Raw genomic sequence first — 18,513 nt, 5'->3', positions numbered from 1 at the left:
ATCATACTGAATTACTGTGGGTTGCTCCAAAGATACGGTCCATGCTAATTATGCCCACCTGTAAGATAAGGGCTGGTAGGAGCATCAGGTCTCAGGAGCAGGAGGGAGCCCAGAGAGCTCCTTCTCCAGGTTAAAGGGGGGAGGGGATTCTTCAGAGCAATTGCGGTATAGGCTGGGTGAAAGATAATGCAGCTTCAACAGCTAGCCTGCACCTCTCTAGCTGCTGGCGCTCTGTTCCTTCCATGCATCCAAGCTTTTGCCTGCCTCTCCTGTTTTGTTGGTTCTCCCAGAACCGCACAATGAGCCCTACCCACCAAGGCCACCCAATTTGTTTGCTCACTGGGTCCTTATCCTCAAATCCATTGGTGATTATTGGGCAGATGTGAGAGAGAGTTGGCATCCTGGAGATTAAGGGGGAGGAAAGAAGAGAGAGCGCACAACACATGGAAAGGAAGAGGAAGACATAGGAGAGTAAGCCAGAAAGAAAAAAAAAATAGGGAAAACAGTGAAAGCAAAATTAAAATGTACACAAAAAAAGAAGTGACGTTAAAGATGGGACAGCAGAAGAACAAAAGAAAGGGAGATAAAGTACACTGTGAATATGATTTAAAACATTACAATCAAATTCATGCAATCTTTGAATCTAGAGAGCTAAGTGTATAGAATGCTGGATGATCTGTACTGGAAACCCACCCCGCAAAAATAAGGAAGTCTTTCCTAAAAGCTTTAGTTGTTACTAATCTCTTGTGGGGGGGGGAATTTCAAAAGCAGCTATGTGACTCAGTAGCCCAAGTGACTTAAGGCTCCTAAGTCCCATTGACTTTCAATGAGACTTGGGCATTTACGAGCTCCAGTCACTTTTGAAAATGGGATTTAGGCTCCTAAGACTCTGAGAAGCTTTAACATTTTTTACCCTATATCCACATATCAGCATTTGAACCAAGGGGAAATGGAGAGGTAAAGCTTTTCTTGCCTTTGGTATAATTTTCACCATTTTGTATAAACTACCCTACTAGGGATGGCTTTTATCCCTGGATCAAAGATATTTCTGAAAAGCAGCTCCTCCCTCTGCCCCCAGGGCTTTTATTCACCCCTCCTTTTTTAGCTCTTGCAAATTACTTGGTACTTTCTGAATGCTCAAAAGGTATTGTCCAGGCTACTTGAGCCTGCCAGTCCAGCCCCTCTACCCCAACCTATCATCATCTCTCCAGCACATTCCACCTGAAGTTCCCACTCTGCTTGTATTTATTCATCTTTCTTTGACAGGGTAACAAGCCTTGTGGATAAGAAGAAAGTGGTAGATGTGGTATATCTTGACTTTAGTAAGCGATACTGTATTGCATGACCTTCTCTCTAAACAAACTAGGGAAATAGGGAAACTAAATGGAGCTACCAAAAGATTAGTGCATAACTGATTGGAAAAACCATTCCCAGAGCGTAGTTATCAGTGGCTCACAATCAAGCTGGAAGAGCATATTGAGTGGGGTCCTGCAGGTATATTTTTGGATCTGGTTCTGTTCAATATCTTCATAAATGATTTAGATAATGGCATAGAGAGTACACTTAACAAAAGTTTGCAAACGATACCAAGCTCCAAGTACTTTGGAGGATAAGATTAAAATTCACAGTGATCTAGACAAAGCGGAGAAATGGTATAAAGTAAATAGGATGAAATTTAAAGACAAATGCAAAGTACACCACTTAGGAAGGTACAATAAATTGCAAAGATGGGAAATGATTGCGCAGGAAAGGAGTACTGCGGAAAGTGGATCACAAGCTAAATATGAATCGAAAGTGTAACAGTGTTGCAAAAAAAAAAAAAACAACAACAACAACAAATCACATCATTCTGGGATATATTAGCAGGAGTGTTGTAAGCAAGACACAAGAAGTTATTCATCCGCTCTACGCCCTGCTGATAAGGCTTCAGCTGGAGTATTGTGTCCAGTTCTGGGTGCCACATTTCAGGAAAGATGTGGACAAAGTGGAAAAAGTCTAGAGGAGAGCAACAAAAATTATCAAAGATCTAGAAAACATAACGTATGAGGAAAAATTGAAAGAACTGGGTTTGTTTAGTCTGGAGAAGAGAAGACTGAGGGGGGACAGGATAACAGTTTTCAAGTACATAAAATGTTATCACAAGGAGCAGGGTGAAAAAATATTCTCATTATCTCTGAGGACAGGAAGAGAAGCAATGAGTTTAAATTGTAACAAAGGAGGTTTAGGTTGGACATTAGGAAAAACTTCCTGTCAGGATAGTTAAGCACTGGAACAAATTGCCTAGGGAGGTTTTGGAATTTCCACCATTGGAGGTTTTTAAGAACAGGTTAGAAAATCACCTGTCAGGAATGGTCTAGTTATTACGTAGTTCTGCCTTGAGTGCAGGGGACTGGACTAGATCAGTGCTTCTCAACTAGGGGTACAGAGAGGTCTTCCAGAAGGTACATCAACTCATCTATATTTGCCTAGGTTTTACAACAGTCTACAAGAAAAGCACTAGCGAAGTCAGTACAAACTACAATTTCATATGAACAAAATGACTTGTTTATACTGCTCTCTATACTATACACTGAAACGTAAGTACAATATTTATATTCCAATTGATTTATAATGATATGGTAAAAATGAGACAGTAAGCCATTTTTCAGTAATAGTGTGCTGTGATACTTTTGCATTTTTATGTCTGGTTTTGTAAAGCAAGTAGTTTTTAAGTGAGGTGTAACTTGGGGGTACGCAAGACAAATCAGACTCCTGAAAAGGGTACAGTAGTCTGGAAAGGTTGAGAGCCACTGGACTACATGACCTATTGAGGGCCGTTCTAGTCCTACACTTCTATGATTCCTCATTTAACAAGAAGCATCAAGTCACCCTGAACTTTAAAGAAAACTTTGTCCTGGTCTTAAGCTAAAGGGGGGAGCATACAAGGGAGAGACTGTGCAGGAGAGAATCAATTATATCAGTGAGGTCTACTCAGTTGTAGTAGTAAATGTGTTACACATAATTAAATCAAACTTGTGAATACCCTGAGATTGCTTCAGCTCAAGGTGAAACAATGAGGAAAAAAGACACCACAAAAGAACTCATATAAGGTTACCTGTCGATCATTTCCTGAGGTCCCTGGTCCATTCCCATTCCTTCTCTCTCTAACATCACAGCATCCAGAAAAGCATCTTCCCAGAACTGCATCTGGTCCCACAGTGTTGAGCGCTCCTTACCTGGGCAATATTAAATAAGAGTTCTAAGCTCTCATTCCAGTCAGATATTGGAAGATCAACTCCTTTCTTCCCATTCCATAAAGAAACCCCAAGCCAAAACAAACCCACAGCAAAAAGGTCATTTTTAAAATTACAAACAAGAGCACAACAGAGAGAGAGAGAGAGAAAGAAAAGACACTCTCTTAATCTATAGTACACTCTGACAGCATCTCCCCCAAACCTCAGACATAAGGAGCAATCTTGCAACTGCCCTTGAGTGCACACCTTCCTCCTAAAGTTAACACTGCCCACAATGGGATGTTACATCTCACACAGAAGTGAACAGGACAGGCCACCGTGTACAGAAGTGCTGAGCAAAGATATTACTGCAAACACACAGAAGTGGAAAGAAGAAATTATTACTTAGAGAAAAGGTTTCCATTGCAGCGTCCTCTAACTGGTCCCAGACGGATCCTTTATCCCTCCCTGCACAATTCCGAACAGGCAGGACCACGGCAGCAAAGATAAAGGGAGAGGATGAAAAATAGGAGAAGAGAAGAGAGGGGAGGGGGGAGAGAGCTGTTGATTAATGCAAAGTTCAGATCAAACGAGTTCGCAGAAAAAATGCGCTTGTTATTGCGGGAAACATTCAGCAAAGGGCTAGTCAATCTTCAGAGTCCAATAGCCCTCTGTTCAGGCTGAACTCTGCACAGAACAGCAATATATTTTAGTCTTCAACACATTATCTAGCTCAGTGGTTTTCAACCTGTGGTCTGCAGCCCCCTGTGGGTCCACAGACTATGTCTAAGGTGTCCGCAACAGGTTGTCATTACCATTGAACAATGGTTTTCAGCCGGTGGTCCACAGAATATATCTAAGATTTCCAAAGGGGTCTGCACCTCCATTCAAAATGTTTTAGGGGTCTTCAAATGAAAAAAGGCTAAAAACCCACTTATCTAGCTAAAAAGCTTTTCCTCTCAGGATTCCAGTATTAATTCATATTCAAGGATATGCCAGTATGGGGTTCAGGCACACTAACCCTTATGCTAATTAAAATTTCTCACCTATCTTCCCTTTCTATTTTTATCCTTGACAAATCCTCACTTCCTTCCAAACAAACCATCTGAAGTGCCATTCTATTTATTGCCTCAAGTTTGGAAAGCAATGTAACCCTGAGAACAGAATCTCTGGATGCCATTAATTGGAATATACAAGCTCCAGTCTACCCTCTATGTACGACTCCTCCAGCTTCCCAAAAAATTAACTTACCCAGAAGCCCTTCATAGAGGTAGACCCGCAGGCTCACATCCCCCAGAGCTCTCCCTGGGCTACTGCCCTTGATATCCTTCACAGTATGCTTCAGGCTTTGAGATTTACCCTGAAAAACAGGGGGAGAGAGACATCAGAAAGGCCAATTTAAAAGCCATATACAGGATTGTATCTTACAACATATTCAAGTATAAAACCGTTTTAGTTTGCAAACCATCTTTCATACAAACTATTTCCCAAAGAGTTTACAGAGCCTATAGTTAGAGGGAGAGAGAAATATTATGCAGGTTTAGCAAGGAAGGAAGATGTTTTGGGATGTCATTTGAAAAATTATGGGGAGCTGAGAAGGTGCAGAAATACAGCATTGCTGTCCAGGATGGAACAGAAGGCTGCACAGAAGGCTCTCAAACCAACATAGAGACGCTTGTGTGGAGGGACAAAGAGGTGGCCAGAGCTAGGATGAGAGGAAGCAAGCAGGGGATTATAGAACGACAACATTTTATTAAAGATTAGTACAAGTACATGGAGCATTTGAAAAACAAGAATAATTTTAAATGGAACCAGAAAAACAGATGAGCCACCAGTGGAGTCATTTGAGGATGTCCATAACATTGCTGGAGTGCTGCGTACAGAGGATAACGCATACCGCAGCTTTTAGAGAGAGACAGTTTGTAAAATTGGGGCTTGAGGAGGACATAGCAGAGAGAAATGTAATAGTCAGTACAACTGGAGATAACACAGGGACAAGGATTTGATAAGGTATGAAATTATAACAATGGTGTATGTGGGCAATAAGCAGATTAACAGACCCAAAATGTATGAAAAGGGGAAAAGGGTAATGCCAAGGATAATGCCAATGTTAGAGAAACCGGAGGCAAACGAGAGCCCTGAAATGAGGCAAGAGATAGAGATGGAGTTCAGGATGATCCCCAATTTCAGCAAAAGCACTTCTGTAAACATGTAAGTAAAGGAAGTAGAGATGAAGACACAAGTTCATTTGTTCAAGACAGATAGAGAGGCTGGAAAAGGAGGTCATTAAAGGTCACCCTGAGATGTCAAAGGGGAATGAGGTCAGACCAGGGGCAGGCAAACTTTTTGACCTGAGACCCACATCGGGTTTCCAAAATTGTATGGAGGGCTGGTTAGGGGAGGCTGTGTCTCTCCAAACAGCCAGGTGTGGCCCGGCCCCCACCTCCTATCCAACACGCCCCCTCCCCCGCTTTTCACCCCCTGACGGCTCCCCCGGAACTCCTGCCCCTCCAACCTCTCCCCCATCCCCTGACGGCCCCCCCGGGACTCCTACCCCATCCACCCCCCCCTGCTCCCTGTCCCCTGACCACCCACCCCTGACTGCCCCCTGCCGCCCCATCTAACCCCCCCCATTCCTGACTTGCCCCCTGGGACCTCTGCCCCATCCAACCACCCCTTCTCCCTGTCCCCTGCCCCGACTGCCCCCCACCGCCTCATCCAACCCCCCCTCCTTCCTGACTGCCCGCCCCCCCATCCAACCCCACTGTTCCCCGGCCTCTGACTGCCCCGACCCCATCCACACCCCCGCCCCCTGACCAACACCCCCAACTTCCCTGCCCTCTGTCCAACCCCCCTGCCCCCTTACCGCGCTGCCTGGAGCACCAGTGGCAGGTGGTGCTACAGCCGCGCTGGCCAGAGCACCGGGTCAGGCCGTGGCTCTGCAACTGCGTTGCCCGGCCGCCCAGAGCATTGTGCCAGCAGTGCATTGCACTGAGGCTGCGGGGGAGGGGGTAGCACCGAGGGGGGGGGGCAGGGGCTCCTCCCGGGCCAGGAGCTCAGGGGCCGGGCAGGAGGGTCCTGTGGGCCGGATGTGCCCCGCGGGCCGTAGTTTGCCCACCTCTGGGTCAGACCATAAAAAAAAAAAAATGACAGAAGCAAGTGAGCGTCCACCACCTCTTCAAGAGATTCCAGAGTCTGGCAGGTCTTACTGTTGGGAAATCTTTCCTGATGTTCATCCTCAAAGGATATCACCAAATTTAACAAAAAACAAACATAACTGAATTTTTTCACCTATTACAATTTACATCTAAAATTCCTGTAAATCAGATTTTTTTTATAAAATGTATTTTTCACTGTTTTTTCAGTTGACAGCACTTTGTATAGAGTCTTTTGACTGTTTCCCCTTTTGTGAGAATCTTACAAAACAACAGGGGAGCAGGAAAGAAAAGGAAAAGGGTTTGTAAAACCACAAAACTGGGTTGGGGGACTAAGGGGCTGGTACAGAAGAAGAGGTTACTCACCTTGTGCAGTAACAGACGCTCCACTTCAGGTGTACATGTGCACCGTACGCCTTTGACTGGAAATTTTTGGGTAACAGTGCCAATTCAGCCTGCTCATGCCCCCTACACATCCTCATACCTCACACCAAGGCTATATAGGGCTGTGGGAGTGAATTGCCCTCAGTTCCTTCTCCTCTGCAAAGTCTCTCCGAAAAAATGCCGAAGCCGAGGGGAAGGAGGGCAGGTAGTGGAGCTCTCAGAGGGGGACACATCTCAAAGAACGCCAGTAACTGCACAGAGTGAGCAACGTCGTCTTCTCCGAGTAGTGGCCCTATGAGTGCTCCACTTCAGGTGACAACTGAGCAGTGCCCTCAGCGAGAGCGGGGTGCTTCGGAGCAGAGTCCACGATTTAAGACAGGACTGGTACTCCCCAAGGGCAGCATCTGACCTCGAAGAATGGACCACTGCATAATGTTTGAAGGTGTGTATCAAAGTCAAAGTTGCAGCCTTGCAAATCTCCCCAATCAGTAATGCCATAGAGGCAGACACACCCCTTATGGAATGGGTTAACATTGTAGGAGGAGGTTGTATAATGGTAAATACATAACACAAAATAATATATCCAGAAATCCAACTGAAAAGTCTCTGGGTAGAAATTATGGACCCTTTGGACCTGTCAGCAATTTGTATGAACAGTCTCGAAGACTTCCTAAATGGCTTGGTTCTGTCCAGACAGAGGTCTAACCTCCACCTGACATCTAATGTATCCAGGATAGCATTCTCTCTGGTCTAACATGGTTTCAGAAGAAAAACTGGGAGATGGATGACTTGGATGATGTGAAATTCAGATGACACCTTAGGTAAAAATTTAGGAAGCGGCCATAATAAAACCTTGTCCTTGAAATATACTGTAATTGCGGGTCTGCCATTAAAGTCTGTACTTTCCCAACTCATTGGACAGAGGTGATGGCCACTGAATCAAGTTTAGATCCCATACAGCAGTAGGTTCTTTAATCTGGTGGGGGTTCCTCAACCCCTTGATAAACCTCAGTGTCGTGAAATGAGCGAACACTGAGAATCCCTCAACTGGAGAATGAAAAGCTGTTACAGCTGCCAAGTGGACTCTCATAGAACTCTGATATAATCCTGACTTTTTCAATTCCAGGAGGTAGTTGAGAACAGCGGAGAGGGAAGAATGAGCAGAGGAAATATACCACTGGTCACACCAATGGTTGAATCTCTTCCATTTTTGAAGGTATTTCATGTGGATCCCTTCCTACTGTTTAACAACACCTGCTGTACCTCTGCAGAACAGGAAGTCTCTGTTCCCACAAACCATTCAGGAGCCAAGCCTTGGGGCAAAGAACTCCCAGGTTGGGTGGACAGTATGACCAGGGTTTTAAGAGAGAAGGTGAAACTGAGGGCAATTTGCCTTCGCAGTCTCATTGCAGGGCATGAGGATGTTTAAGGGGTGTACACAAGCTGAACAGACATTGCCACTGAAAAATCTTCCATTAAAGGCACATGGGGTGCACACGCACCTGAAGTGGAGCACCTACAGGGACACTACTTGAAGAAGAACTTGAAAGTTGTTTTAACTAATTGTTTCAGTTGGGTAGATGTCAAGTTGATGGTAATCCTTTACAAAAGTAACCATTAACTGAATTTTATCTCATCTCATTACCCCAGTGAAATTTTTTGTACCATCCTCTAAGTCTTTTCCAACACAGCATTTAGACTCCTAACTATGTTTGACCAAGCCATTCATATAATACTTGACATTTACTTAGGTCTTTACAAATATTAAATAATGAATTCTCACACAATGCTTGGGAAGTAATTAAGTATCCCCTGCCTGCACCCCCCAACTCCAATGTAATATGAACAATTCCAATCACTACATATAAACAGAATAAATCATTTTGTACAAGGTTTTACAGTCTAATGATGGGGGGGGCGCAGATCCTATATGAACACATAACAAAGGAAGAGTCTTTCAAAAGTTGCTATAAGTTTAATTTGGGGAAGTTAATTGAACAGCAGAGGAGCGTTATAGTCAATTTAGCCAAGTCACGTAAATATATGCACCAAGACAAATCTATTTATATTGTTGGATACGGTTATGCCCATAGTGCATATGTTTTGGAGATAAACATGTTCTGGCTAATAGTTTGAATTTCAGTGCCTATTCAGATCTGCCAACTAGGAACTGTTATTTAAAGAAAAACCCTATGGACATTCAGATATTATTAGAACAATGTTTTAAAAAACTACAGAACAGCTGTTAAACCCAGGGAGGGCCACCATTCACCCACACCAAGCAGCTGTTTCAACGCAATAAGGGATCTTTTTTTCTTTGCTGCATAAAGCCGTTCTACCATCAAGGGTAATATAAATAGGGAGGGGAGACTGCAGAAGCATACCTTGGGAATGGGGAATTAAATTCTGTTAGTGCCCATAGTATCAGAGTGAGGAGTAACCCTGCCATACACATAGTGTACAGTATGCAGGCCCTTGAGAGGAAGCGTTCAGAGATTCACAAGAAACTTCTACCTGTGGTATCAATACACTACAGAATTCTGTCAGTGCCGATTAGCCCCTGCAATTGGATCAAGGATCCATAATACTATGATCCCTCACCCACTTTACACCTATTCAAGTCCTATACAAAATTTCATTAGAAAATCAAATGTGCCCTTACAAAGATGGAGCTAGTAGCAGAGTTTGTCTCAATTTCACTGTCTGATACAGTGTTCCGTGATCCTGTCAGGTTCCCACCATTCTCCCCACTGAAGCCATCACCAGCGTTGCTGCTCAAGTCACTGTCTGCTCCTAATGTCTCTCCAGAGCTGTTACTAACCTATGGAGGAAAACAGAGCAATTTAGAATGGCTTCTTTTCTTTATGAGCACAAGATATTGTGGAGAGAAGAGATGTCAAGAACGTCACCCTAAAGCTGAGTAAGACTCCAAGGCCCACTCTTCCCAACAACAGCACACTGCATTTCTATCCTGTGCCATAGGACCCTCCCACCAAACCTTACCCTACAGAAAGAGACAATATTAACAGACTATTTAATAAGACATTTAAAAATCCTTTGAGTTAACACAATCTCAGAGCCCATTCAAGTTAGACACACAGACAGCTAGGTTGTTTTTCCTATCCCAACAGACCTCACTACCTTATAGGTCAGGAACAGGGCCATAGAGAGTTAGATATTCAAATTCTTAATTTCATTTCAAAGCAATTCAGGAAAGAAAGCTAGAAAGTTCGTCTGGCAGGGTCCCCACAGTGGAGAATATCAGACAAGAATTGTGGTCAAGAGAAGGCTCATCCCTTTCACCTAATAAATTCCCTTACTGCTTTTTTTTTTTTTTTAATTAAAAGAGAAGAGATAAATCTACCCAAATTTGGATCCTACAGGCCATTACAAGCAAATGTGTATGTATATAGATGGCTGCAAGTGTGCCCCTGCTCTAGGATATAACTTTAGAAAGTTTATAACACTCTTTATACACTCAAGCAACTCCAACGTTACAGGTTTGAGTCTTCTGTGAACAAAAAACCCCCACAAAGGTTTATTAGCCTGAGGTCTTGTTTTCAAAGTGACTGCAATCTAACATTTTCACAACAACATTACCCACAAGGGGAATACAGAAATGTATACAACACCCAACAGCAAAGAGCACCGCATACACAGGGATACCTGCCCACAGAAGGAGCATATGTACGTATGTAAGGCAAACATGCACACCGCACGCTCAGAGGCTGGACAGATAGAACACATTATCAGAACAGACAACACACAGAATGTAGACAAAACAGAGTACATGCAACCCACATACACAAATACATGCACGCACGCTCTATATACACTCTTCCATCATTGCAAAAACTCAAGTACACCAAGATTCCACTTTGGCCATGTCTTACCACTGTGCTAACTTCAGAATCCTGACTTGTGCTTCGGATCATAACAGCCGGCCCTGCACTGGCAGCAGAGTCCAAATCACTCTTCTGCAACCAGACAAACAAACAAAGGGGATAGGAAGAAAAAAAAATCCATGTTATATATTATCATTTCTATCAAGAGTGACAGACAACATTTACCACTACTTTTGGGGCCTCTCTCCTAGAGAAGCTTAAACTGCAGGCCTCAAAGGTTTGCTGCGCGGAGCCAGTCGGAAGGACACACTGCTCCCAGCCTGTCAGATACAGCAATACCTTCTCAAACGAAGGCTATGTGATTGGGGCAGAGACAAATCTTTCCAGCACTGAACAGGAGAAGAGTTTCACCAAATGAGAGCACCTGAAAGGTTCTCTCAAACTCTAGAAAGATGTCCACAAGTAAGCAACAGAAGCATAAAGACACTGACCTGAGAGCCTGAGGTCAGACTCAGGCCACTGTCTGCACTGATTTGGGATTTTTTCTCATCTGTCTCTCTCAGATCAAAGAAGTGTTTCACACCTTCCGACCCTGGAGAGAGGGAAAAGACATTCATTATTGTAACAGGGAAAGACATTGTAGTATAAGGCAGATGGTAGACTGGGAACAGGAACAGTACCAGGAAGACAAGCCAGAGCTTCTTGTTCTCTAGTTCCTTGGTACTGTAAACAACAAAGCCCAGCAGGTCACATCTGCCATCCTTCCAGTGCTACTTTATGTCTCACAATGCCCCGAGGAAGCAGTCCAACAGTCTTAATTACTGATTGTCAGTAAACAGTACCTCTCAGCAAGACGTATGATATCCATTCAAAAGAGACAGAAAGAGAGAACAAACAGGTGTCAGATTCCAATTACAACAAGGCATGCGGAGCAGTCACTACTCAACTCTGGAAAGCCACTTCCTTTGTTCTTGGTAAAATAGCTGACATCTAATTATTTATTAATACTGCCAGTGTCATTTTTTGTACAACTAACTGATAGTCTTTTGGGGCTGAATTTGTTAGGTTGCCAGCAGCTGCTACCCAGCAGGTTTTCCTAAACCAAGTGATACATGGTATGACAGTAATAATTAGTGCCACACGAATAAGGGCTTCAAGTAAGATGCTTTTGGAAAAAATTACAATATTCCATGTTACTTCAAGACATATATGAATATATGATGAATGGCACTCCAGAGTTTGCAATCACATAGGTCAGTTGTGAGAGAATTTCAGCAGGTCTGAAGGCATGCATTCACTAGCCTACTTCATCCAAAAAGAAAAAAGAAACAGAAATGAGATAAAGAGCTTATGTTAAGGTCCCCCATGCAATACTGAAGCCACGTTCTCTCCCCTCCTCTGATGGGATGACAGAAGGAAAGAGAGAGAGAGAGAGCACTCCTGAGGAAGGACTTGGGAAGCACTGTGCAACGGAAGTAAGGAGGCAGGAGAAGAATACGCTACAGATTGTACATAGGTAACCACTAAGCTCAGAAGGGAGAAGAGACTGAACGCAACACTTCTGCCATATCCATATCTGCCAACTGTTCAGTAACGGGGACACATGACAAGCAGCTGGAGGATTTTTCTTATATACTCATGATGCATACAGATACAATATCCAGTAACTCTACAAACAATTCAGCAATACCTTACACAGCAAAGATACTGAACTAGGAACTGAGAAGAGCATTTTTATGTTAGATATCTATCACCAAACAGTGCTAACATTAGAGAGTGAGAGAAGCATGTGTGAGAGAGATAATATACATGGTGTATATCAAGATTTATGGGCATGAGTTTGGGATGACACATTACTCATGAGTAGCAAAGCCGAAAGTTAGCTGTGCAGACCACCCCAAAGGCTGTACATATTTGCATGTTCTAGCCTGCCACCCCATCAAGGATTCTCTCTATATTTTGCCAAAAGTATATTTCAGAAAAAGTTATGAAGTATACAAAAAAATATTTTGGTACTATATTTTGTAACCCTCTGCATAAAAAGCCAGATGCCTTAGTTACTATAAATAAGTGTCCAGGACTCAAATGGAGAGGAAAAACTACAAAAAAGTACATTATATATACCTCAGTTACCTAAAATACCCCTTCTATACATAACTTGTTTCTAGCCCTAGAAAGTCACAGTGTTGCATATCACACTGGAAAATGAGAAATCTACTATTTCCAGTGGTACAAAGGTACTATTTCTAGCCCTGAGTGGTAAAGAAATATGGGATCTTTTAACATATCACTAGTGCAAGAATATCTATTTTTAGTCATGTGCCTTGGGCAAGTGTGTTTTTGTTTTTGTTTTTTAAAAGGGAAAAAATTAGGAAACACTCATGGCAAATTGATTTGGAAAGTAATTACAACTGATGGAAGCTGTTCTTAGGATTTGAAATATTAAAAAGCATGATAAATGTAATTTATCACACTATCACCACTACATATATTGTATTTTGATTTTATATATTTATATAGACACACATGCTTGTTACATATAAAACATTGTGCCATTAAAATTTATCAGAATGTGACCAATCCCAACCCAGCCTCCTTGGCTGTTTGTTCTTTCCTCGACCAGACTGGCTTATTGTTTTTCATTTGTCTTTTTTTTTTTTTTCCCCTTTCCCTCTTCCATTATAAGAGAATATAGTTACTGCCTTGCAGAGCTTATGTTTGGAAAGCACCTACAATATTGTGGACATAAATCAGGTCATAGACGCACTGCGCATGTGTGTGTACCCGTACGTACATACACACACACAGTATATCAGAGAGAAAGTTTTATAGTATGTGTGCAATAGTAGCACACATCTATTTCTAAAACTATTATAGCTGATAACTATAAAAAAAAAGCAGGCCTCAGCTACCTAATTCACACTTCTTCCTTTAGCATGATACCCAAATAATTTCACTGGGAAGACTCATCCTCATTTTGTTTTTAGCTGTAGCTCACGAAAGCTTATGCTCAAATAAATTTGTTAGTCTCTAAGGTGCCACAAGTACTCCTTTTCTTTTTGTGAATACAGACTAACATGGCTGCTACTCTGAAACCTGTCACTAACTACAATTCTTCACATATCACAGATCCATATTTCCTCTTCCCCAAAGTAATTTCATGCTACAGTTCAATAGCAATCACGAATAATCTACTGGGAGTTGATACCAGAGAACATAAATCTGCCCTGGCCGGAGAATTGCAGGAACAGAGAGCCCTTCATACCACAACATTCAGACACAAACTGCTGTTAATGTGAAGGTACTGTCAGACAAAATTGTCTGCCTTCTAAAAAGAGAAGCTGGATTTTCATGGCAAAATGCATTCCAATCACTTTTTACATCAAGTGGTGAGGTGGTTTAGGGGGCCTTGTACTGAGCAGAAAACACACTTCCTCCTTTCTCTTTGCACAGGGCACTAGATTTCTCTAGGGCACACTGACCTACTCGGGCTGCCCTAGGGTGCAGGATTTCACCTGAACACTTTGGTTGTGTGTGCAAAAGAGCATGTGCTATGGGTGCACACTCACTCCAGGCCTGGGGAGTTGGCAGTTATGGGGAGGCTGGGGGGAATCAGTTTCTACGTTTCATCATTTCCTTACTCTGTTTTTCCAAAGCTTTTTGCTTTTTCACTTCCTGGTGCTTGTTCCACAATTCTACCAAAGATGCAAGCAGGAGAAAAAGAGAAAGAGTCAAAGGCTGGTCAGACAGGAGAAAATGAAAAACCAGAATCCCCCAAAATAACCCACCCACCCTTGTACCTCCAAACAACCAGAAATTAATGATAACTAGTGAGTGAAGGATTAACACCATTCTACAACAGATCACTGTTAGGAGTACAGAGCTGCATCATTGCCTATTTATTGGATTTCAAAAATTAGGGATGATCTGACACAGTGAATCAGCTGAGCAAAAACAAAAACGGTTTTTAAAACCAAATCTGCCCAGCAGAGTTCATCTTCTTTCTTAGGAAGGGCTGATTTAAAGATGGACAGTTGGGTATTTTATCCCCAACATTTAGCTTCTCACAAAACTTAATATTCATGCCATGTCACTGTCAAAGAAATGTGCAAAAGAAACAGCATTCCTGGGTAAAAGGAAATTGCATTTTAAAAACTTTCCAATGTCAGTAATCTTGCTTATTACTAACACCACAGAGAAAGATTTTTAAATAAACAGGTGACTATTTAATTGACAGTATCCTCATATATGCTGAGCTCCACCTACTGGCCAGTCCTAGGTGCTTTTCTGGCCAGGATATATATAAAAAATAATAAAATAAATGGAAAAACGGAAGAAAAAGGAGAAAAAACAGAAATCAGGATTCCAGTCATGGCAAATGCTGCCCCGAAGATTTGAGGCAGGTCACAGTTCTCTTTCCAGCTGTGATGGAGAGGATTTCAGGGACAATACACAATGAAGAGGGCAAAGTTTTTTTTTCTTTCTTTTTGGAGTCTGTGCATACACTCTCCTTTTCAAACCTAACACTGGGATAAGATAGAAAATATAAGCACCACCCTGCACCATAACCAAGATTCTGCAGCTGAGATGCATTCACTCTCCTGTTTGGAGACATCAAATAATTCCAGGTGCTGGCCCAGTGGCAGCATCACAAGTTGGTATACTGAAGCCCCCAATTTGAACGCTGAGCTTTACCCTCTCTCCCCCTAGGATGGTGGAGGCTGGGAATGCTACACAGGCAGGACACTCAGTTCTTGTAAGAGCAGGAAAGGAGAGAGAAGGGTTACTTTTCTGCAGTGAAACCTGCTGTTCAATCAAAAGCACTGATAGAAGTGTGGCAGGAAACCCATCCAGACCTTGCAGATGGAGGTAAGTAAGGGAATCACGCTCTAAATCAAGAAAAAAACAAGTTGGTGAGGAAGTCTATGAGGATATACAAGAACATCAAAGGAATAAAGTTACAACTCCAATGGAGGGCTATCTCCCTCCCCAACATTTCATAGGCCCCAGATTTCAAATTGCCGTGGGGGATAAGCTACAGTGATTGAGGCAGACAGCCGTGTGAGAGTGTTGGGAACCTGGCTGTTCCCCAAATGGGTTTTATTTCTGCTTATTAGCTGTGACAATTGTGACTGATGGGTGTTCCCTCCACACTGACAAGCTGACAAACTAACAGGACACTTTTTCCAGGTTAAACAGTATACTGTAGGCTTGGCTGCAGTTTCCCATGGCTTAGCACACCAACTGGCCTTCTTCTGAAGTGTATTTACTATATGCTTTTTTTTTAAAAATGTTGCTTCACAGTTTTTAAACCCAACCATCACAGGATTGAATAGCAATGCTTTGCTACTAGGGTACCTTTTCTGAGTTACCTATCAATTCACCAGTTCTTACAATGCTTATGGTACATGCCAAGATTTAGCGTGATCCAAAAGGGGATTTTGAGAGCAAAGGGCTTCATGGCATCTAAAAACAGCCTCAGATTATACTGTGAAGTATTATTTAGCAGAGAAGGGGGGTGTTCCTCTGATAAATCTGAGCTCGGCCATTGAACATCAGAGGCATGGGCATGGCATAAGAACCTGAACAGAAGGAGAAGGTAGGCAGGAAGGATCTGGTACAGACAGCTTAAATTGTATGGGTGGTACAAAGTCTTTCCCCTTTTCAAAAAATTGCAAGGAGTCCAGTGGGTCTCTAAATCGTAAATAATCCTAGTCCAAGACTTCAGAAAACACTAGACAGTTTTCACCTTGGGTTACTGTCCTTCTGAGTAGGTTCAGTAATGACACTTGATATCAAAAAGCCTTCTATTGGGGTAGAGCCTGGAGCCAAGCTAAAGAAAATATCCAGAGGAAGCCCTATTTTCAGAAAATAAAGAAAACATTTTTGCTCTGGGTCTGCCCTGTCCTGTTTACCAGGACAGCATTAAGGCCCAGCAACACACAAAGATGGAAAATAAAATAGGCAAAAACAAAGATAAAATGCATCAAAAACTTCTTTATGGTGAAGTCTTCAGAAGCAGGTCTCTGCAGGCCAGGAATCCTCCAAAGTGACTCAGTGAGGTGGTCTGTCAAAGACCGGCTAGAACCAATGGAATGCAAACTACACACATTTCCTTTGAAAGAAAGCTAGAAAGTATTTCAGCGAGAGAAACAGCCTGATAGGAAAAGCAAAGGGAGAAATGTGCCAGCTACTGGCTTTAAAAATGCTCCCCATATCAAAATTCCAGTGAAGGCACACAGTATGGGAAGATGCCTGAAACTGGTAGTAAGTAATGCAAAATGTCATAACATGTAAATGACTGGTGTTCCCTTAGGCAAGAGAGGCCCAGACCCCACAACCTTTATAGAGAATTTCCTGTCTAAAGTATTAATGCAAAACAAAAGGAAAAGACCCACTTTGTGTTGAAAACGCTACCACTCTCCTAGTTAGACAGAAGAATGGCAAACACAAACAGAAAGAACTATGATAATAGGCTTTGCCATTGCCAGGGATGGAAAGTATATCAATTTGAATACAAGACATTTTGAAAATTTAAATGCAGACAACTATTCTGAGAAAGGTCCAGGACACGAGAGTGGTTCACATTGGAAAGAGTTCCCCTTGAACTTTGGAAAAGTTCGGTCATCCCCTGCTTGTCTTACCTGTAGTATACCATAAGAACTGTATCTAATTAGTTGCCATTATTACTAGATGTCAGGTTCCATCACCAGTTAACAATGCATGCATATGGGCAGCGGGCAGGAAATGGTGCTACACATGACATTCCATTCATTCTGATGATCTATTTTATCCCCCTTTTTTCTCCTAATTTTTTTTTAAGACTGACGCAAGCAGATTTCCGTTATTCAGAATTCCCTTACACAACAAGATTTGCTTTACTGAGAGGCCTATTTATAACATTTGCCTTCAGCGGCTTTTATATATCTTGATGCTGTAACTATCAGCAAAACTTCCATGTTGTTATTTTAACAATTCACTAAATTTAAAACAATAGCCTCTTCCCCCCAAAAAGAGCTGACTTGACAGAGAAGACAGTCTATGCATCCCTTCACAAGGAACTTAAATACACAGTCAAAGGCTTGGCTGTGACCTAAACTCTGGTCATGTACCTCCAGGGCCCTTTGAGTATCTTCTTATATCTTCCATAAAGATCAACAAGGAACCATAATACCATGGCAGCTTTGAAATGTTTACTTGTAATGCAAGGTGATCACCAAAAATAGGATATCCAGTGTAGTCATCCAACATAGTCAGGCAGATCAAGCCCAGAACAGGAGATCTCTCATCTAATCTGAGGTTGTTAGCTTCACTAGAGAAAAACCGTGTGGTGAAAGCCTGTGTGGTAACCTGAGACAAGATCTAAAGGGTGATCTAATCTCTGATCCTAAAAAGTGACCTAATCTCTGATCCTACAAGTGAAAGTAAAAAGTTTATCAACCTCCCACTGAGGTGGACCAGGATGCCTAAAAGCAATTGCTGTTGGAGCAGACGAATTTAAATTCAGGGTAGACTAGTTGCAAAATAAACTAGCCCAATGGACAAGAGCAAGACAGCAGCTAAGGTGTCAGAAACCAAGTCTTCAAAAGAAAATCTTCTGCAGCAAGGCTCATATGACATCAGGAAATTCTATTCTACTAGGAGGATGAATTTCTAGCTCTCTCCCCCAAGAGACTGGTTCATCATCTTCTGAGTCTTATTTCATATTCCAACTGAATTCCATAGTCCCAAAAGATGGCCCATGTTTTTAACATCCTTAATATCCCAATGGGAACTGAAAAACTAGGACCTACTCTCTTGAACAAAGTAAAAAAAAGCCACTGAGTAATGAAGGGAGAAAGCACATATCATCTTTAGTGGAATTCCTTTGGCAGATCCAAACAAGGAACTGGTCAGAGATGCCAATTTATTTGGCTG

At 42.3% G+C, this 18,513-nt stretch overlaps 1 protein-coding gene across 34 annotated transcripts in view; it reads right to left on the bottom strand.

The window, feature by feature from the left end:
• MADD (MAP kinase activating death domain) overlaps positions 1 to 18,513 on the bottom strand; it is a 121,668-nt gene that overhangs the window by 43,488 nt on the left and 59,667 nt on the right. For 14 of the 34 annotated variants that reach the window (XM_048852044.2, XM_075129572.1, XM_075129586.1 and 11 more), the window contains 7 exons: positions 14,238 to 14,291; positions 11,088 to 11,188; positions 10,645 to 10,728; positions 9,414 to 9,572; positions 4,464 to 4,572; positions 3,618 to 3,680; positions 3,095 to 3,215 (listed from right to left, as the gene is read on the bottom strand). In XM_048852044.2, the coding sequence (XP_048708001.2) occupies positions 3,095 to 3,215; positions 3,618 to 3,680; positions 4,464 to 4,572; positions 9,414 to 9,572; positions 10,645 to 10,728; positions 11,088 to 11,188; positions 14,238 to 14,291 (691 nt within the window). The remainder of the gene's footprint in view (positions 1 to 3,094; positions 3,216 to 3,617; positions 3,681 to 4,463; positions 4,573 to 9,413; positions 9,573 to 10,644; positions 10,729 to 11,087; positions 11,189 to 14,237; positions 14,292 to 18,513) is intronic. The other 20 variants (XM_075129574.1, XM_075129590.1, XM_075129593.1 and 17 more) reach the window with 3 other exon arrangements.

The sequence above is a fragment of the Caretta caretta genome, chromosome 6, assembly GCF_965140235.1.
Source record: "Caretta caretta isolate rCarCar2 chromosome 6, rCarCar1.hap1, whole genome shotgun sequence".
NCBI lineage: Eukaryota > Metazoa > Chordata > Testudines > Cheloniidae > Caretta > Caretta caretta.
This window is presented reverse-complemented; position numbering and strand designations above follow the sequence as displayed.